A 22,781-nucleotide genomic window follows, 5' to 3' on the forward strand; every position below is an offset into this window, starting at 1 on the left:
CACAAAAATGTGCAGCAAGTGTAGTATGAGTACATAAATCAACGCGTACCCACTAAGTATCCCGCCTAACCTCGAAGAAGTAGTGACGAGGGGTCAACTTCGATACTTACTATGTGCTATAAATAAATAAAATAATATAATTAAATTAGGCATGGATTAAATAATATGGTTGCAAGCCCAATATTTTGAAGTAAATAAGCAGTTCTTTTATAATTAAGAACTCTCCAAATTTATTTTCCATTATTTAACAATTTATCTCAGGCGAAGGAGGCAATATCATTTATTGTAAATTCCAAAAAAATCATTTAAATCATTCGCAAATCATGCTGAGGTCTTACGGCACGCTCCAACATAAATATTTAAATTGTGCACTGCCAAGGGTCGAATGGCGCGAACCATAGATGCATCTATTTAATCTGCTGAGGCGTTCGGCCCGCTCCAAAAAAGATAAACACATTCAACAGTCAATCAAGAATTCTTTAAGGAGCAATTATCCAAGAAATGTCAATTCTCATTTAACGGCCAAGAAAAGGGAAGTTTAACCTTTTAAAAATTCATTTACTAAGTTCAATATGTTTTAAGCAATTTATAACAATAAGGTTGCAAATATCACAAGTATAGCATGATTTGGGTCCTAAACTATCCGGACATGAGCATAATAGTAGCTACGCACGGACTCTCGTCACCTCGTGCGTACGTAGCCCCCACAAATAGAAGAACATATTAAATTAATTCACCTATGGGATTAATTCTCTCTTACAAGGTTAGAAAGGAGACTTACCTCGCTCCGAGATTCCATAATCGGCTCCAAAGCCCTTCCAACGGCTCACACCAATGCCCATCGCTCCAAAACTAGTCAATAAACGTGCAAATCCATAAATATACACTCTAATACTTATTATAATCCAATTTATAACAAATTCCTAACTCCGCTTGAAAAGTCGATAAAAATCACCCTCGGGCCCACGTGCCCGGATTTCAAAAATTTTCAAAGATAAACTTTACCCATGACACCACGAACTCAAATATATAATTTATTTCCCATTCCATGCTCAAATTCATGATCAAAATTCAAAATACCAAATTCTAGGTTTTCTACCAAAACCCCACAATTTCTACTAATTTTCATGCTTAAATCTTCATAGAATCCATGTATTTAACTTATAATAAGTGGGAATCACTTACCTTGCGATGCTTGATGAAAATCTCCCCTTGAAGCTCTCCAAAATCGCCCCAACGAAATGACAAATGAGAGAAAATGGGCCAAATACCGATTTTAAAAGAACCCTTCTTCCCAGATGACTTTCGCATCTACGGTCCACTAGCCGCTTCTACGGCTCCGCACCTGCGAACATTCTCCATCGCAGGTGCGGCTTTCCATCAAGCCCAGCCAAGTCCGCTTCTGCGGACAAAAACCAGCTCCTGCGGTCACGCTTCTGTGGAGATTTGACCGCTCATGCGGATGCACATCAGTGCCCCCAACTCCGCATCTGTGGCCCTTTTTCCCAAGTCGTCCAGGATCACTTCTGCGACCATAACGCCGCACCTGCGGCCCTTTCTCGCATGTGCGATTGTACCAGACACCAGCTGCTTCAGCTCTTTCTTCAACTCCAAATTAGATCCGTTAACCACCCGGAATTCATCCAGGCCCCCGGACCTTAACCAAATATACCAACATCTCCCAAAACACATTACGAAGTTAGTCTAGCCTTCAAATCACATCAAACAATGCTAAAATCATGAATCGCACCCCAATTCAAGATTAATGATCTTTTGAACTTCCAACTTTTATATCCGATGCCTAGACCTATCAAATCACGTCCAATTGGCCTCAAATTTTGCACACAATTCACATTCGACATTACAGACCTACTCCAACTTCCGGAATCGGAATCCGACCTCGATACCAAAAAGTCCACTTCCGGTCAAACTTCTCAAAAGCCTTCAAATTTCTAACTTTCCCCAAATGACCCCGAATTGACCTACGGATCTCCAAATCCACATCCGAATGCGCTCCCAATACCAGAATCACCATACGGAGCTATTCACAGACTTAAAAATCCCAAATTTATAAAATACTTCCAAATTTAAATGCACTCCAACCCAAATTTATAAAATCCTTCCAAAATGCCAACTTTCACAATAGGCGCCGAAATGTTCCCGAGTCATCCAAAATCCGATCTGAACATACGTCCAAGTCCAAAATAATCATACGAACCTCTTGGAACCTTCAAATCTTGATTCAGAGGTCGTTTACTCAAAAAATACCCTTTAGTCAATTCCCCAACTTAAAGCATCCGAAATTAGAATTTTCTTTCCAAATCAACTCCGAACTTCCCGAAATTAAATTCCGACCACGCGTACAAGTCATAATACCTGAAGTGAAGCTGCTCAGGGTCTCAAACCGCTGAATGACACCATTGAACCTCATTCCTTCCACCTAGTTCCGCCCATATATTAGTGAATTTAAAATACACTAACAACTACTTGTAAATTAGTTGTACTTTTTCCCAATGGTGGAGCTACATAGGTCAAGGGAGGCCAGTTAAACACCTTTCGCTTAAGAATTGTACTGTGTATATAGGTCAAATATTACTTTGTATACATTATATTGAATGTGGAATACTCCTTAACATTCTTGACGAAATTCCTCGCTTTGCCATTATTTTCTCTTATCTTTTATTTTTTGCTGAAAAAAGGAGAGTCTATTATTTTAAAAGCATAGGAACAATTTAGTTATTATATAGCATAGGGATACACCGCATTGCGGTTTTTCCTAATTTGTCTTTAATAAAAACTGGTTAAATAAAAGCTAGAGGTGTTTCCCAGTACATAATGTTATCGTCCTCCGTTGATACATGTTGTCTGGTGCTTCCATACTTGGCCAAGGTATCTGCTACAGTGTTGCCTTCCCAGTATACATGTGTCATTTCTGCCACTCCAATAGCATCAAGAAGAAAACTGCAGTCATGAAGAAGATATGAGTAGCGAAGTTGTTTGTCTTTAAATAAGTTACATAATACCTGTGAATCTGTTTCCACTACAGTGGGAAAGACTCCCTTGGTTTCACACATGTGCTAGAAAATTCCAAATAAGTACATAAAAGATGTCTAAGAGTCTAGACCGCTTAATTTCCACAAATAAGCCCGAGTACGTACACGTCACCTTGCATACACGGCTTCCACATGACACAAATAGCACAAATGACTCAAGTCCTAAGGGGTAGATCCACCACATAAAGTTAGGCAAGATACTTACCTCAAAGAAGCTAGACCGATACTCTAAAATGACCTTCTCGTGTGAAACAACCTCCGGATGGCTCAAATCTAGCCTAAATAACTTAATATTACAAATAAAAACCATAGGAAACAATTATGGATAATAAAGCTTCGATCTTTAAGGAAAACTAAAAAGTCAACCCCGGGCCCGCACCTTGGAACCCGATAAAATTTATAAAATTTGAACCCATTATGATACGAGTCCAACCATGCCAAATTTATCCAATTCCGACATCAATTCGTCCTTCAAATCATCATTTTACATTTTTGAAAGTTTTCACAAATTTTTATTTTTCCCCAACTTAAACCACTAATTTAATAATTTATAAAAATAAAGATGGAATCATGAAATAAAATCATATACGGGTAAATAACAGTTATCCCAACCAACAAGTGAAGAACCCCAAAATAATCGCTCAAATCCGAGGTCTACAACTCAAGATATGATAAAAATAGTCAAACCCTCGGAATAGAATTCTTTATATTCTGCCCAGTGAATTATGCATTGCGATCGGATCATCCATTGCAATCGCGAAGAGCAAAACATTCAATTGCCAAAACGTGCTTTGCGAATGTGACATAAAGGTCGCGAACGCAGTGACCAAGATCTTCAGACTCTACACGAGCGCGTCTGTGCACTCGCGAATGCGAAGAGAAATAATGCATGATGCTCCTTCTAGCCTTACCTCTGCGCGATCGCGGACCACTGCATGCGAATGCGAAGACAAAAGTCTTCCAACCTTCGCGAACGCGTTCTCCTATTCGCGAACGCGAAGAAGCCGATGTTACCCCCAGAGTGGAAATTGATTCTATCATAGATGATGTGGGTGAACACTAGAGGGGTGAGGATATTCCCCCAATTACTACACCGCATGGTTCTACTATTCCTGCTCAGGCTGCACCAGTTCCTACACCTGATGAGGGTGCGACAAATCCTCCAACTGATATTCCGGTTCCACCTCCAGCCCCAGCTTCTGGTCCCGGTGTTTCTGATGGGGATCTTAGGGAAGCCATACAGATGTTGGCTCAGATAGTGGCTTCCCAGGCCTAGAGGTCGAATGTTACTCCCATTTCTTCTAGTCAGCAAGGGGACTCTATTGGTTCCAGGGTTAACAGGGTTCTTCAGTTAGATCCTCCAGTGTTCACGGGTACTGATCCCGAGAAGGATCCCCAGGATTTCATTGATGAGATGCACAAGACCCTCAGAGTTATGCGTGGTACTAAAATAGAGGGAGTGGAGTTGGCCTCCTACCACCTGAAAAGGGTGGCCTATTCTTGGCTTGAGATGTGGGAGGACTCCCGTGAGGAGGGGAGCCCTCCAGCGAGGTGGACTGAGTTTGCGGGCGCTTTCATGGATCATTTCTTGCCTGCCGAGACTAAGGCAGCCCGTGTCGTGGAGTTTGAGAACCTAAAACAGGGTAGCAATAGTGTGTCGGAGTACCATATGGAGTTCGTGCGCCTGTCCAAGTATGCTATTCACATGTTGCCCACTATGGAGGCTAGAGTGTGCAGGTTTGTGCAGGGCCTTAGCCCCTTGGTTATCAATGAGGCCGCTACAACTGCGTTGAATTATGACATGAACTATGGAAAGATGGTAGCATTTCCTCAAGCTACAGAGAACCGTAAGTTGAAGAACAAAATAGAGCGAGATGGTAGCAATAAGGCCCGGTCCGTGGGAAACTTTGGGAATTCATTTTGTGGCGGTAGGTCAGCATTCGGGGAAGGGTCATCAGGGCTATCCCCGTCTTTTGCTCAGTCTTCAGCTAGTGCACCACCATCAGGGCCAGTCAACAACAGTAGAGTCATTTCAGGCCCATGTAACATGACTCTCTTGGCTTCAATATTGTTGCTTCAATTCGTTGCTGCATCAAAAGTTTATGTAGAGCATCGCGTTAGTCAATGGCGAAAGCAAACTTTTTACCAAGGGGATTCAAAAAATTTTAAAAAGTAAATACCTAAAAACGTTAAGGAGATTCAATACCTTATATATTGTATTTTTTTAAATCTTATACGGTGTAATTTTCGGCGAAGGGGGTTCTGCCGAACCTCATTCCCGCCACCAAGTTCCGCTCCTGTATAAGGGAATTTAAAAGATACTACAGAACTGTCACACCTAGTATTTGTAAATGTAATAAAATAACTTTTAAACCTCTTTTACCACTATACTAAAATCTTCTCTCATGTCACAAGGATTCAATAGTATATAGCCAGAAAAAAAATAATTTATTCCGTATTTGCACAATACAATTATTCGGCGAAGGGGATACCGTCTCGTGATATCCCTTTAGCTCCGCCATTAGTATTCGTTATAGGTTAATCTAAATTATAGGAGGAAAGAAAAAAAAAAAAAACAAAAGAGAATACAAAATTCTTTTATTTTAAATAACTTTTCGAGAAATGTTAAAGTAAAAATAACTACTAATAGATGGAGGAAGTAAATAGACTTTGGGTCAGTGGAGCAGGTGGCTCAGAGTACATCTCCATTGAATTCGTATCAACTCGTAATTAACATCCCATATCCGCCCTCTCTGTGATCTTCATATTAAAGGTCTTGGTTTCGATTCGAGTCTTGAATATAGAAAACTTCTTGATAAGAATCGTTTTGTCCTTAGTAAACTTACCCGACGTCAATCCAAATTTTTTAATGACGTGATATTTTGCCGCAAAAATTACATGCATTAAAACTTTTTCTTTTTCTAGAGAACCTCAAATCGACACCAGGGCTCGATCTTTTCGTCACAAATCAGAAGTAGTAGTAGATGCACGAATCCAATTGAACCCAATATTCTCGATTTTGAGCATAGTTAAAAATATGTTAAATCATAAAAGTTACTAAATTTTGGACCAATAATTTCAGAAATGTAATGGTGCAATGAAAACCTAAAGTCTGAAAATAATTAATCAGATTTAAATTCTGAATCCGCCTCTAATTAGAAGTCTTTGAATACATTAGTTATGTGTATATTTAACTCTTGTATGTCTTGTGCAAATTTTATATTTTAAGGAAGCTATGACCAAAGACAGAAGGGGAGGTTTTTTTTCCAGGAAATGAGAAAGAACACTAAGGAAATATATTATCACGCAATTGTGTAACAAACATATTAGATAATGGCTTTTATTCATACTTAATACAGCAAGCTCTGAAGTAGAAAGAGCATTACTATTACAGCTTTGCCATTACAAAGGTTTTATATATTACACGATGATCAGTGTTGAGGCTTCCCTTCAGTCACTTTATCCATGGCCTCACCTTTGTAGTAGCAACACCTGCTGCAGCCGTAGTAATTGCGGCGGCCGCAACAACCATAGCGGCAGTATCCTCCACGTCCACCACCGCGGCCGCCACCTGGGTATCCACCACGGCCGCCACCAGGGTATCCACCGCCACCACGGCCGCCACCAGGGTATCCGCCGCCAGGGTATCCACCGCCAGGGTAGCCACCACCGGGGTATCCGCCACCATATTGAGCTTCATGCACTTCATTCTTGTTATCGGATTTCTTTGCTGCATCAATTGTGTGAAAAAAGGTATGTTATTTTTATTAGCTGTTTTATTCTTGTACTAACTCTAAACTAGCAAAGGACAGCCCGGTGTATAAGGCATCGACATTCACGCAGAATCCGGAGAAGGGTCGCACCCCAAGGATGTGACGTAGACAGCCTATCCTAGTGCAAGTATTCGCGGCTGCTTTCACGGTTCGAACCCGTGATTTATAGGTCAAAGGGACAACTTCACCTTCTCTTTCAACTCTAAACTAGAAAATTAACACAATTTTGCCGTAATCCATAATCTTACAAGTTTAATTTCTACACGTCGATGGTGAAATTGTTTTGTAGTATTAGGTCGAATGCAGATCAGATCACATAAGATTCTTTTATACTGTTAAATCCTTTACTTATATGTAATTTTTCGTGATACAAGCACATTTATAATATTTGCTATGTTAAGGTCAAATGAAATACTATAAAACTTGCTAAGATTCATGATCAAGCTAGCATTAGGAACACCAGACGTGTAACTCTAAGGGGTCGTTTGATAGGGTGTATTAGGAAAAATAATACATGTATTAACTTTAGTACTGTTAATTTCTTGCTCTGTAGTGTTTTTTAACTTATATTTATATTAGTTATACACCATATTCAGTATTATTCGTATATATAACAAAAATCATAGCATTAGCAATACCATAGTCTTTAATACATAGATAAGCATGTATAAAGACAGAATTGTCATTTCAAAACCTTTAATACACCAAATCAAACAACCACAAAAAATAATCCTAACATAACTAATCTCAGCATTACTGATACACAATATTTAGTACTATTCTTATACACCTTACCAAACGAAACCTAAGTACTTGCTTTAGAGGAAATAATACCTTTACTACAAGTTGCACGTACGTTAACCACTAATTTGAAAGGTTAAATAATTATACAGATAATAATAGGGAGAAAATAATGAGAGGGTTCTTACAGTCCTCTTCTGAAGTGGTGGAAGTCTCAGACAACTCCCTAGCTAAAACCTCAGAGCTTATCATTATAAAAATGGCCAAACAAAGGCCAAGAAACAGAAATGCCTTGGAACCCATTTTTCTTTTTTGTAGCCAAGCTTAGTTATGATACTTTGAAATTTAAGGATGGAGAAACTGATGCATAATTGGTCTCTATTTATAGTAAGAATTGAATGCATTTCAGATAAAAGAGAAGGACATTATTTGGAGGTGTGAGGGGACAAAACAAAGGGGTGCATTTATGGAGTATATGGACCAGTATTTAGTTGGGAAGTGAAGAGAGTAATGAATAGTCTTGATTTCACAATTGAGTTGGACAAAAATTATTAGTAGGATATTACTCGTTATGTACACCATATATGAAAGTATAATATTGTTTCCTTTTGGATATAAGTTAGATACACGAGTAAAGAGCTGTGATTTGATCTGTTATAGAATATTATTTATCATTTAATTTGGATTCCTTTTGAATATAAGTTAGACACACTGTAAATAACTCTAATTTGATCTATTATAGAATGTTATTATCATTTAATTTGGATTACGAATCAATACTTATTATATATATAAATAACTTGCTATTACTTATTAAATGATCTGATCTACTAGTGGCAAAATTCGTTACACCGACATTGCATAAAAGTAAACACATTCGATTTTTTAAAATTAAAGTAACATGCAAATATGCAATAACATATAAATGTTTAGATAAAATTTTGGCAGAATACATTAATTGGAGACCCACAGAAGTTGTCAAAGTTTTATTTGTATACGTTATCTAGGAGTTCAACCTATTAATTAATAAACACCAGAAGTTTAGAGAAAACATGCCTACTAAACAACTCTTGCAATTTTGACAAGGTTAGAAGGCCGTCTATAAATTAGATCAATACGCTAAAATGCACAGATATGGTATATGTTTTACGGGAGAAAATCAAAAATAGTCATATTTACAAGTGGTCATTCAAAAATAGTCACAGTTTCAATATTAATCGAAATTAGTCACTTTTCATGTAAAGATAAATTTGAACGAAAATACAGTTCAAAATACGGAAAAATACTCCAGCATAATATACTGGAATTCCAGTATAAGTATATTGGAACTCCAACATATTATACTGGAGTTCCAGCATAAGTATACTGGACTTCCAACATATTATGCTGGAGTTCCAGCATAAATATATTGGACTTCCAGCATAATATACTGGGGTTCCAGTATAATATACCGGTCTAGCATAATATGCTGGAAGTTCATACACAGGTGCACCGATCTTCAGTATATTATGCTGGAACTTTCCGTGTTGTAACAAAATAGTAACTATTTTTCAATGACTTTGCAAATGCTGGTTATTTTTGAACGACCAGTTCGAAATCAGGCTAGCCCGTGCTATTTTTACAATTTTTACAGTATATATAAGTTAAATCATGTGTAATCAGATACTCAGAAGCCCAAGTCTGCTTTACCACTGTTCTCTTTCAAAATTCTAGGCCTCCCTATGTCCAAACTATTTGTTAAGTCGGATTGAACGCTAGCTTACTTGGTGAATTCTCTATTTTTCACACTTGAGATAAAAAGTTCAAACTCTGTCAGTAACGTAGCATTCCTTTCGGCTTTCCTTCTCCCCTATACTAATACATTAAATTTTTTATTTAAAAAAACTACAGGTTGGGTCTCTATTAGGGCCTGCCGCTTGCCAAATTGCAAATTAGATAATTAAGAATCCGTGGATCGGATATACTCCTAAATATAATATGAGACTATGAATTGTATGGGATCTGATTTAGACGCACCGACGTATAGCCTGTTTGGCGAAACTTCTAAAATCAACTTATTTTGTGAAGTATTTTTTTCAAAAGTACTTTTTAAAAAAGTGCTTTTGGTGAGAAGCAGTTTATATTTCGCTAATTAATTTGAAAAACACTTTTGAGTAGTAATTAGTCTTTGACCAATCTTTTGAAAACTGCTTCTAAGTTTATTTTTCTCAAAAGTACTTCTCAGAAAAGTATTTTTGGAGAGAAGCTACTTTTTTCTGCTTCTTAAAAACTGCTTCTGTTTCTCCTCAAAAATAATTTTTTTCCTTCTAAAAGTTTGGCCAAACACCTCAATTTTTGGTCAAAAGTACTTTTGGCGAAAAAAAATATTTTTGGCCCAAAAACAAACTTGGCCAAACAGGCTAGTAGTCTCTGGATCCACCACTGCATGGTGAATTAACATATAATATAAACCTTTTTAGTTTGGTAAATTATTATCTTGATAATACTTAGATAAAAGTTTTCATTCTTTAGTTTTAGGTGGCTGAGGGAAAGTATATCCTAACCTAGCTAGTATTACAAAGGTCTCCAATTTGAGACATGAAATATAATTGTGTTTGATACTGAATACTTTACTTCCAAAATAAAGATACAAATGCAAATCTAAATTAATCGGACCTAAAAAAAAAAAAACGCACACTAAATGAGTCAAAAAAGCCACGTACATATTGTTGCTGCCCGACGAATTAAAAGCATGGGACAGATTTGTCAGTTGACTTAGCAAAGTTTTCTTAGACCCACCACCCAACCACTTGTCATTAATACCCAAGTTACAAAATAAAAAACATTCTTTTAGAGAAATGTGATAAGAATTTGAACCCCATATTTGTATTCCTTCGGCCTCAAATTATATGTCGTGATTTCTAAAAATAATTATTTTAAATGATTTGTCATTATAGAAATTTAGGATAAAATTAATTATTTTTTTACATTTTACCCTTAATATTAATTATTCTTGAAGAAGGAGATGAACATAAATAGAATAAATATTTAATAAAAATAGATTATATTTTAAGATATAGATAAGGGTAAAATAATTCAAAATTCCTTCTAATTAATGTTTTAGGTTTGTAAAAGAGAAACATGATAAATAATTTGAGATGAAGTGAGTAGTAAAGTAAAACTCTGTATTCAATATAAAAAACCCTTCAATTCATACGTATCATATGTTTTATTGTGTAAATAAATTGCTAGCACTAGTGAATCAACACTTCTATGAAAACAATGTAAGATGCTCTTAAAGTAATATATTGAGGAGACACTAAATAACTCTAAGACACTAGGTTAGGTTTTTTCATGGAAAAAAAAATTTAAATGAAAGACAAAAGATGTTTGCTGATAGATAAATGCAAATATAGCATGATATGTTCAATTCTGAACCACATATGCATCGCCCCTCAAGAAAAATGCAACAGTTATTTAATTAATAGAGAGAACCACCAAAGATTGTGATGGTACGGGAACTATTCCTTCCTCTTTAGCTAGAGGTTTCATGTTCGAGCATGGCCGGATGGATGTAGTGTACTAGTAACGAATTCAATTGAACCCATAAATTTCGACCCGAAATAAAATTTATGTGTAAAAGTTCATTAAAATTATAAAAGTAGTCGATATGAACCTATGACTTTAAAAATATAATGCGTTCAACGCTAAAACCTTAAGGGTTCGTTTGGTTGCCGGTTAGAGTTATGCAGGTATTAGTTATGCATGTATTAATTATGTATCTATTAGTTATGCAGGAATAAGTAATGCAGGGATTAGTTATGCATGTATTAGTTATGCAGGGATAAGTTATGCAAGGTTGAGTTATGTTGGGATTAGTTATGCGATAGTTATATAAGGATTAGTAATATAAATGTAATGTGAGTGTTATTTATTATTAGCTTACTTTATTTTATTAAAATTGTTAGTATAGTTTAAATATATATTTTTAAACAAAAAAATACAAGTTTGAATAAAGGGTATTCTTGTCATTTTATGTTTTAATACAAGTATTATTAATACATGTATAAGTTATTCACCTTCTACCCTGCATAAATAATACATAGATTACCTCATAACTTATAGATGTATTAGTTATGCGGAAAAGAAAAATATGAACCAAACATTGTATTAGCAATGCTACATTTTATGTGAAAAAGAGAAAAAAACAATCAAACATTGTATAACTTATGCTAGCTTCTATGTGGAGATTATTTTTTCTCCTTCTTTTAACCAAACAATATATAAAGTTATCCTAATTTTAATAAATGGATAGCTTGTTTGAACTCCAATATTTTAGGCCCAACAAAACGAATACCATTTTGTGACGTCAGGTGGGCATGTGAAGACCCACAAGTTCATCTCAACTTTATGGCATATGGCATACGTCAGTTGTAACAATTCGGCCGGTCGTTTTGAGTATTACAGCCTCGTTTTCCCATTTACTGCTCCATTTGTACTTTATAGTTGTATTATGACCTATCAGATTAGTTAGTTCGGGTTCGGAGAGATTTCGGAATAAATTGAGACACATAGTCTCGTAATTGAAAACTTAAGTTGGAAAAGTTAACCGAATATTGACGTATGTGTAAACGACCTCGAATTTGAATTATTATGATTCCAATAGCTCAGTATGGTGATTTTAGACTTAGGAGCGCGTCCGAAAAATTATTTGGAGGTCCGTAGTAGAATTAGGCTTGAAATGGCGAAAGTCGAATTTTTGAAAAGTTTGACCGGGGGATTGTCTTTTTGATATCAGGGTCGAAATATGATTCTGAAAATTGAAATAGCTTCGTTATGTCATTTATGACTTGTGTACAAAATTTAAAGTCATTCCGGATTGAATTGATGTGTTTTGGCACAAGATATATAATTTGAAAGTTTCAAAGTTCATTAGGCTTGAATTGGGGTATGATTCATGGTTTTAGTGTTGTTTGAGGTGATTTGAGGGTTCGACTAAGTTCGTATGATGTTTTAGGACTTGTTGGTATGTTTGGTTGAGGTCCCGGGGGCCTCGGGTGAGTTTCGGATGGTTAACGGATCAAATTCGCACTTAAAACCAGTGCTGGAATTTTTGCTTTTGGTATTTTTGCACCTGTAGAGGTTTGATCACAGGTGCGAAGCCGCATGTGCGCACCAGCCATCGCATAAGCGACCAGACGTGAAGAGGGGCAGTGGTCACAGGTGCGAAAAGGAAAGCGCAGAAGCGGAGGGAGCATTTTGGGCGATCGCAGATGCGGATATTTCGTCGCACCCGCGAGACCGCAGATATGGCTAACTGGTCGCAGGTGCGACAAGCCCTGGACAGAATAAAATTGGAGGAGTTCCGAGCTTTTGCTATTTTTGGGCATTTCAAGCTCGGGTTGGGCGATTCCTGAGCGAGAAATCACGGAAAATCTTGAGGTAAGTCACTTGTGATCATTTCTACTCCATAATATTGAATTATCATCGAATAATCCGACTAGATTACGTGTTTTTGAGGTGTAAATCGGGGATTTGAACTTAGGGATTTGAAAATAAGATTTGAGGGTTTGGAGGTCGAGTTAAGGTCGGATTTGGTAAAATTAGTATGGTTAGATTCGTGGTTGAATGGGCTTTTGGATTTTGTAAGTTTTGTCAGATTCCGAGACGTGGGTCTCACGGGCAATTTTTGGAGTGTAATTTCCTATTTTGTGGGAAAATATTTATATTTTGATATAGAATTAATTTCTATTTATTATGTGGACTGAATCAAATTTATTGTGGCTAGATTCGAGCCGTTCAGGAGTTGATACGCGCAGGATGAAATTTCTAGAGCATTGTTTAGCTTGCTCGGCATTGGTATTGGCTTGTTCGAAGTAAGTAACTCTTCTAATCTTGGAGCTGAGGGTATAAACCCTGAATATATGTATTATGTGAATTGTTTGGAGGTGATGCACATGCTAGGTGACGGGCGTGTGGGCATGCACCATAGAAATTATGACGTAACAGTTTCCGTGGAATTTTGTAGTCAAATAATCTTGGCATTTTCCGTGCAGTTTTATGTGTTAAAGAAATTGAGTTGAGAATCATATTAAAAATCATGCCAAGGCTATTTGCCAGTATTATTGAGGCCCATAGAGGTCATATTGAGTGAATTATTTGTTTAAATTGAAAATTTATACTCAGTCATATTTATTTCATTGCATATCATATCTCAGTCTCTGTTGTTATTTATCGATACATCATATCATCATTTTTGGGCTATTTTCATGACATTGTGAGCCCATGAGAGAGAGACTGGAGAGATTGATGACTGAGGGAGGCCGATGGTCTGACTGTGAGGATATATTTGGGATCGGACTGCACGCCACAACAGACCATGTTGGCTTTATATATATATATATTATTATTATTATTATTATTATTATTATTATTATTATTATTATTATTATTATTATTATTATTATTATTATTATTATGTGGATCGGGACTACCCTCCTGCAGCAGGCCTTATAGGCTTTATATAGCATGTGAGTTGTCCGTGCAACACGTTAGTTGTCCGTGCGGTTTATAACGCTTGGGCTGAAGGAGTCCCTCCGAAGTTTGTACACCCCCAATGAGCGTGGTTGTTATTATTGAGGGATGGATCTTCCCTAGAAATGGATCTTGTCCGAAGCATTATATACTTAGAGATGGATTTTCTCCATGGGCTGGATTGGCCCTACTCGGTACTGAGTGACTGATGATCAGTTGATGTATATATTCCGGGATGGATCTTCCCTAGGCCAGATTGGCTATATACAGTACCGAGTGATTGGGCATGATGAGTGAAATGCGTGAGAAAGTGAGATTGAGTACTCTGAGAGTGTGAGTACATGAGTTCATCTCTGAGATATATTGCATTGACATGCACACATGACATACGAGCATAGAGATGTATTTTTGCTCATGTTGTACGGTATCACATCATTCATGATTTCTCACACATGTTGGCAGATGGGCATAGTGATGCATTTGTTTTACACTGGTTACCTGGAAGAAAAATGAAACATCTTATTTATTTTGAAAGGATTTTTGGGAAAATTATTGTTTTCAAACTTATTTATATTTTTGGCAACTCCGGTAAACGATTTGGATTTTCACTAATATACTTGAAAGACAGAACTATTTTTAGAAATCATGATTTAGCTGGGCATTTTATCTCTGAGTTACTTCGAGTATTACTTGTTTTATATTGTTATGAACTATTGTTGGTTATGGGAGTTGGACTCTGACCTTGGTACAAGCTCGTCACTACTTTCAACCTAAGGTTAGATTTGTTACTTATTGAGTACATGGGGTCAGTTGTACTCATACTACACTTCTGCACCTTGCGTGCAGATATTGGCCGTTGATGTTGCTGCGTTCGTTGGAAGCTGGATCCGAAGATGTACCTGCGTTCCGGTTGTAGCTGCCTCTTGTTCATGGTAGCCTTAGATTCATAAAACTCTTTTATATACTTTTCAAACATATGGTGTATTACTTCATACTAGTTTTGTATACTCTATTCTTAGAAGCTCATGATTTGTACTACAAGTTCTTGGAGAATGTATAAGATTAAGATTTTTCTTTACTTAAATTGCTTTAATTATTATTATTGGAATTGGATAGTTAATAATTGGCTTACCTAGCAGGTTGGGTTAGGTGCCACCATGACTAGCTGGATTTTGGGTCGTGTTTCAAAGTTCATTAGGCTTGAATTAGGGTAAGATTCGTGGTTTTAGCATTGTTTGAGGTGATTTGAGGGTTCGACTATGTTCGTATGATGTTTTAGGACTTGTTGGTATGTTTGGTTGAGGTCCCGGGGGCCTCGGGTGAGTTTCAGATTGTTAACGGATCAAATTCGAATTTAAAACCACTGCTGGAATTTTTGCTTCTGGTATTTTCACACCTGCGGAGGTTTGATCGCAGTTGCGAAGCCGCATGTGCGCACCAACCATCACAGAAGCGACTAGACATGAAGATGGGTGGTGGTCGCAGGTACGAAGAAATTTCCGCACCTGCGAAAAGGAACGCGCAGAAGCGGAGGGAGCATTTTGGGCGATCGTAGATGTAGACATTTCGTCACACCTGCGAGAACACAAATGCGGCTAATCTGGTCGCACATGCGACAGGCCCTGGACAGAATAAAATTGGAGGAGTTCCGAGCTTTTGCCATGTTTGGGCATTTCAAGCTCGGGTTGGGCGATTCTTGAGCGAGAAATCATGGGAAATCTTGAGGTAAGTCACTTGTGATCATTTCTACTCCATAATATTGAATTATCATCGAATAATCCAACTAGATTGCTTGTTTTTTAGGTGTAAATCGGGGATTTGAAAATAAGATTTGAGATTTTGGAGGTCGAGTTGAGGTCGAATTTTTGTAAATTTAGTATGCTTAGACTCGTGGTTGAATGGGCTTTCGAATTTTATAACTTTCGTCGGATTCCGAGACGTGGGCCCTACGGGCAATTTTTGAAGTGTAATTTCAGATTTTGTGGGAAAATATTAATATTTTGATATGGAATTATGTAACGACCCGGCCGGTCGTTTTGAGTATTATAATCCCGTTCCACCATTTACTGGTAAATTTATGCTTTACAGTTATTTTATGACTTACCGGGTTAGTTAGTTCGGGTCCGAAAGGATTTTAGAGTGAAATGAGACACTTAGTCTCTTAATTGAAACCTAAGTTGAAAAAGTTGGCCGGATATTGACTTATGTGTAAACGACTTCGGAATTTAATTTTGACGATTCCAATAGCTCTATATGGTGATTTTGGACTTAGGAGCGTGTCCGAAAAATTATTTGGAGGTCCGTAGTGGAATTAGACTTGAAATGGCGAAAGTCAAATTTTTGGGAAGTTTGACCGGAGGATTGACTTTTTGATATCGGGGTCGAAATTCGATTCTTAAAATTTTAATAGATCTGTTATGTCCTTTATGACTTGTGTGAAAAATTTGAGCTCAATCGGACATAATTTGATAAGTTCCGGCGTCGTTTGTGGAAACTTGAAATTTCAAAGTTCATTAAGCTCGAATTGGGGCATGATTCGTGGTTTTAGCATTGTTTGATATTATTTGAGACTTCGATTATGTTCGTATGATATTTTAGGACTTGTTGGTGTATTTGGTTGAGGTCCCGAGGGACTCGGGTGAGTTTCGGACGGCTAACGGATCATTTTTGACCTTTGGGAGATAGCTGATAGCTAATGGTATTTTTCTTCTAGTTTCCTTATACACGATCGCATAAGTTCATCCGCAATCGCATAAACTAATTTGGGACAGAGATGACTTTGTTCTATGCGATCGCGTGAGGTGGTTTGCGATCGCGTAGGCTTGTTTGAGGCAGTGATGATTTTGTTCTTTGCGATCGCGTAGCTATGGGATTTTGTGATTCGTGAATGCGTGGCTATGGTTGTGTTCGCGTAGAGGAAATGGAGCAGAAGTGGAGATCACGCGTTTGTGCTTCGCGATCGCGTGGACGAGTCCGCGATCGCGTAAGCCTGTGAGAGTGAGCTTCATGATCGCTTGGAAAAGTACGCGATCGCGTAGGTTTAAATCTGGGCAGTGCAAATTTGTGCTTCGTGATTGCGTGTGGTTGTCCGCGATCGCGCAGAGCAAATGACTGGGCAGGGAGTTTAAGTTCTCCATTTTTGTCGATTTAGAGATCGAGAAGAGACGATTTTTGGGAGATTGTCAAGGAAATTAATGGGGTAAGTGTTCTTAACTCAATATTTGTCAAATTACCCGAATCCATGGTTGTTTTTAACATTTAATTGGTGAATTTAGTTGGAAAATTGTGAAAACCCTCTTGGTTTAATTTGAAGATTTGAGGGTCGAGTTGATGTCAGATTTGAGTAAAATTTGTATGGTTGGATTCGTGGTTGAATGGGCGTTCATATTTTGTAACTTTTGTCGGGTTCAGAGATGTGCAATATTTGAGCTAAATTTTGAATTTTATTGGAAAATTAGTATTTTCTAATGAAATTAATTCCAATAAATTTTGTTGACTGAATCGAATTATTAGTGGCTAGATTCGAGGCATTTGGAGGCTAATTCATGAGGAAAAGGCATTGCAGAATAAAGAATTACACGGCTTGAGGTAAGTAATAGTTCTAAATTTGGTTCTGAGGGTATGAAACCTCGGAATATGTATTATGTGATTGGCTTTGAGGTGACACATATGCTAGGTGACAGGCGTGTGGGCGTACACCGTAGGAATTATGACTTGATAAAATTCCATGAAACTGTGTAGTTGAATTATTTGTTGATATCCGTACATTCTCTACGTGTTAGGGAAAATTGAGCGGAGACTCACATTAATAACCATGCTTAGACATATGTTGTTATTATTGGTACCCACTTGGGTTATTTATGTGGTTGAATTATATGTGCAAATTGTAATTTCACACTCAGTCATGTTTATTCAGTTCATATCATATCTCAATCTCTGTTGCTATTTATTAAAACATCATATTATCAATTTTGGGCTGATTATCATGATTTCTGAGAGCCCAAGAGACTGGAGAGGTTGATGATTGAGTGAGGCCGAGGGCCTAATTGTGAGGATATTTATGGATCGGGCTGCACGTCGCAGCATATTTTATTGATTTATGCCATGATTGGCTTGATATAGAGCTTGGGCTGAAGGAGCCCCTCTAGAGTCTGTACACACCCCCAGTGAGCGCAGATACCTACTGAGTGCTAGTGCCGAGTGCCGAGTGATGAGCGACTGTGAGGAATGAATGACTATGAGGAAAGAGTGATTGCGAGGTTGGAGTGAATGGGAGGACTGAGTGACTGTTACTCTGAGAGGATGCATTGATATCATTATTTGCTGCATTTCAACTGTCATATGTCACTATTTGTTTTGAAATTTTGGAAAACCATTATTTTCTGTTTCGGTCAAACTTGATATGAAATGTCAGTGAAATTTTAAATGTTGAACTTGAGAGCATGCGTACCCTTTTATATTGAAAAGTACTGTATTTGGACTTAGCTGAGAAGCTCGTCACTAATTTTAGTTCTTTATTTATTATTATTACTTACTGAGTTGGTTGTACTCATACTATACCATGCACTTCGTGTGCAGATCCAGGTGATCCCGGATACAGTGGGTGTTGATTCTTTCACACAGTCGATTTTCCGAAGATTCAGAGGTAGCTGCCATGTTTCACAGACCTTGTCTCTCCTTCCCTATCCTTTTGTTTATTTTATTTGGTCTCAGATTATTATAGATCACGTTTTCTAGACTTGTAATGTATAGATTCTCATGTACTCAGTGACACCGAGTTTTGGGAGTGTCTTTATTTCCAATGTTTGTGGGATTTACTCTTAAACTTAATTATTATGTTTTTAGTATTTAAAAGAAATTGTAGGTTATTGGTGTTGTCGGCTTGCCTAGTATTGAGATAGGTGCCATCACGACAGGTTAGAATTTTGGGTCGTGATAAGTTGGTATCAGAGCCTAGATTACATAGGTCTCACGAGTCATGAGCAGGTTTAGTAGAGTCTTGCGGATCGGTACAGAGACGTCTGTACTTATCTTCTAGAGGCTACCTAACCCTTAGGAAAATTTCACTTTCTTGTATTCTGTCGTGCGAATTGTTGATTCCGGAAACTAAATTTCTGTTATTCTATTCTCTCAGAAATGGTGAGGACACATACTACCGAATCAGACGGTCAGGCACCAGTGCCACTAGCTAGGGCCGCGAGAGGTCGGGGCCGTGGTAGAGGCCTGGGGCCCAGGTAGAGGTCGAGGTGTAGCTCGTACAACAGTTGGAGCGGCACCTGTAGCACCACCAGTTGCTCCAGCTCAGGAGCAGGTTCCAGATATAGCTGAGCCGATAGGACCAGGTTAGGCACCAGCTGTGCCCATTGAGATTCCAGGCCTTCAGGAGACTTTGTTCCAGATATTGACAGTTTGCACTGGTCTTGCTCAGGTGGTTTCGGCTCAGGCCGCACCTGCCATTTCACAGGCCGGGGGAGGTACTCACACCCCTGTTGCCCGTACTCCAGATCAGGTAGTACAGAGACTTCAGATACCGGGGGCACTACCAGCCCAACCGGCTGCAGCTGTTCAGGCTCCGGTAGTCCCCGTTATGGCAGATGGTGAGTAGAGGAGACTTGAGAGATTTGGGAGGCTTCGACCTCCATCATTTAGCGGTGTTGAGTCAGAGGATGCTCAGGGTTTTTTGGATAAATGCCAGCGGATGCTTCGGACAACAGGTATTTTGGAGACCAATGGGGTCTCTTTCACTACTTTTTAGTTTTCTGGAGACTTTTGAGAGGCATAGGACGGTCAGTGTTGTACCACTTACATGACAGGAATTCTCCGTTCTCTTTTTGGAGAAGTTTGTGCCGCAGTCTCGCAGAGAGGAACTGCATAGACAGTTTGAGCAGTTATGTTAGGATGGTATGTCTGTGACGCAGTATGAGATGAGATTTCTTGAGTTGGCTCATCACGCAGTTTGGTTGGTTCCCACTGATAGGGAGAGGATTAAGAGGTTCATTGACGGCCTCACATATCAACTACGATTACTTATGACTCGGGAGAGAGTATATGGTGCTACTTTTGATGAGGTAGTTGACATTGCTCGGCAGATAGAGATGGCTTGTAGCCAAGAGCGTGGAGAGAGGGAGGCTAAGGGACCTTTTAGTCCATGTGATTTTAGCGATGTTCCTTCAGGGGGTCAGTTTTACCGCGGTAGGGGTCGTCCTTACAGACACGCTCAGGCGGGTTGTCCAGTTCACCGTGGTGCATCATCCAACCAGGGTTCATATAGTTCTCATCAGGGTCAGTCATCTCGCAGTGCCATGCCAGCCCAGAGTTCGTCCCGTGCTCTTTCAGCTCAGGGTTCATTTGCATCGGGAGCTTCTAGCAGTTATTCTTGTTCTTGGGGCCCGATTCAGTCAGCACCACCACCAGTACCGGGGAGCTACTTTGAGTGCGGGGAATTTGGGCATATGTGGAGATAATGTCCTCGTCGTTCGGGAGGTTCAGTGCAGCAGAGAAGTCAAACTACGACTTCAGCACCAGTTACTTCACCACCCGCCCAGCCAGCTCGAGGTGGGGTTCAGTTCGCTAGGGGTCGCCTAAGAGGGGGAGGCTGATCAGGTGGTGCTCAGGCCAGATTCTATGCTTTTCCTGTCAGGCCATACGTCATTGCCTTAGATGCAGTGATCACAGGTATTCTCTCAGTGTTCTATAGGGAAGCTTCTATATTATTTGACCTTGGTTCCACTTATTGATATGTATCATCGTATTTTTCTTGTTATTTGGATATGCCCTATGAGTCCTTAGTTTCAACTGTTCGTGTATCTACACCGGAGGGCAATATTATTACTGTGGACCGTGTATATCGGTTGTGTGTGGTAACTATTGAGGAACTAGAGACTAGAGTTGATCTTTTATTACTCGGTATGGTTGATTTCAATGTAATTCTGGGTATGGATTGGTTGTCTCCATGTCATGCTATCCTGGACAGTCGTGCAAAAACTGTGACATTGGCGATGTCGGGGTTGCCGAAGGTTGAATGGAGAGGTTCTTTAGATTTTGTTCCTAGCAGGGTAATTTCTTATTTGAAGGCCCAACGTATAGTTGAGAAGGGGTGTTTGTCATACTTGGCCTTTGTGAGAGATGTTGATGCAGATACTCCTACTATGGATTCAGTACCGGTCGTGCGAGACTTTTCGGATGTATTTCCTGCAGACCTGCCAGGTATGCCACCCGACAGGGATATCGATTTTGGTATTGACTTGGTGGAGGACACTCATCCCATTTCTATTCCTCCATATCGTATGGCACCAACTGAGTTAAAAGAATTAAAAGAGCAACTTCAGGAACTACTTGATAAGAGGTTTATTAGGCCTAGTATGCCACCTTGGGGTGCACCGGTTCTGTTTGTGAAAACGAAAGATGGTACTATGCAGATTTGCATTGATTACAGGCAATTGAACAAAGTTACAATCAAGAATAAATATCCTTTGCCGCATATTGATGACTTATTTGACCAACTTCAGGGAGCGAGGGTATTCTCCAAAATTGATTTGAGATCGGGGCATCACCAGTTGAAAATTCGGGATTCGGATATTCTAAATATGACATTCAAGTCTTGTTATGACCATTATGAATTTCTTGTGATGTCTTTTGGGTTAAACAATGCCCCAGCAACATTTATGCACTTGATGAATAGTGTATTCCAACCGTATCGTGACTCATTTGTCGTGGTATTTATTGATGATATCCTGGTGTACTCACGTAGCCAGGAGGAGCATGCACATCACTTGGGTATTGTATTATAGAGGCTGAGAGAGGAGAAACTTTATGCCAAATTCTATAAGTGTGAGTTCTGGCTTAGTTTCGTCGCTTCGTGGAGGGATTCTCCTTTCAGAAGCTCAAGACAGCTTTGACTACAGCTCCAGTATTGGTGTTGCCTATAGGTTCAGGGTCTTATACTGTGTATTGTGATGCGTCATGTATTGGTCTCGGTGCGGTGCTTATGCAAGACGGTAGGGTGATTGCCTATGCATCCAGACGGTTAAAGGTATATGAGAAGAATTATCCGGTCCACGACCTTGAGTTAGCATCTATTGTTCATGCCTTGAAAATTTGGCGGCATTACTTGTACAGTGTCCATTGTGAGGTATATACCGATCATCAGAGTCTACAACATCTGTTTGAACAAAAGGATCTTAATTTGTGGCAGCGAAGGTGGTTAGAGTTGCTTAAGGATTATGATATCACCATTCTTTAGCATCCCGGAAAGGCCAATGTGGTGGCCGATGCCTTGAGTCGTAAGGCGGAGAGTTTGGGCAACTTAGCATACTTATCGGTAACAGAGAGGCCTTTGGCCTTGGATGTTCAGGCCTTGGCCAACCAGTTTGTTAGATTCGATGTTTCTGAGCCGAATTGAGTTCTGGCTTGTGTTGTTTCTCGATCTTTTTATATGATCGCATCAGAGAGCGCCAGTATGATGATCCACATCTACTTGTCCTTAAAGACACGGTTCAGCACGGTGATACCAAGGAAGTCACTATTGGGGATGACGGTGTATTACGGATGCAGGGCCGGCTATGTGTGCCTAATGTAGATGATTTGCGTGAGTTGATTCTCCAGGAAGCTCACAGTTCGTGGTACTTCATCTATCCAGGTGACGCGAAGATGTATCAGAATTTGAGGCAGCACTATTGGTGGAGGCGAATGAAAAAAGATA

General features: G+C 38.9%; 1 protein-coding gene and 1 long non-coding RNA gene across 2 annotated transcripts; one reads left to right on the plus strand and one right to left on the minus strand.

Moving 5' to 3' along the window:
• Positions 1-6,363: 6,363 nt before the first annotated feature.
• Positions 6,364-7,964, minus strand: LOC104104831 (glycine-rich protein-like). Its single transcript, XM_009613018.4, has 2 exons — positions 7,756-7,964; positions 6,364-6,783 (listed from the first exon to the last, which is right to left on the minus strand). Exons 1-2 carry the CDS (start codon positions 7,868-7,870, stop codon positions 6,485-6,487), a joined length of 414 nt encoding a protein of 137 aa, XP_009611313.1. The 5' UTR covers positions 7,871-7,964; the 3' UTR covers positions 6,364-6,484.
• On the plus strand, positions 6,687-15,176 carry LOC138899412 (uncharacterized). The gene is made up of 2 exons (XR_011410998.1): positions 6,687-6,806; positions 14,927-15,176. It is a non-coding gene; the product is annotated as an uncharacterized lncRNA (long non-coding RNA).
• The last annotated feature ends 7,605 nt before the right edge of the window (positions 15,177-22,781 follow it).

The sequence above is a fragment of the Nicotiana tomentosiformis genome, chromosome 9 (assembly GCF_000390325.3).
Source record: "Nicotiana tomentosiformis chromosome 9, ASM39032v3, whole genome shotgun sequence".
Lineage (NCBI taxonomy): Eukaryota > Viridiplantae > Streptophyta > Magnoliopsida > Solanales > Solanaceae > Nicotiana > Nicotiana tomentosiformis.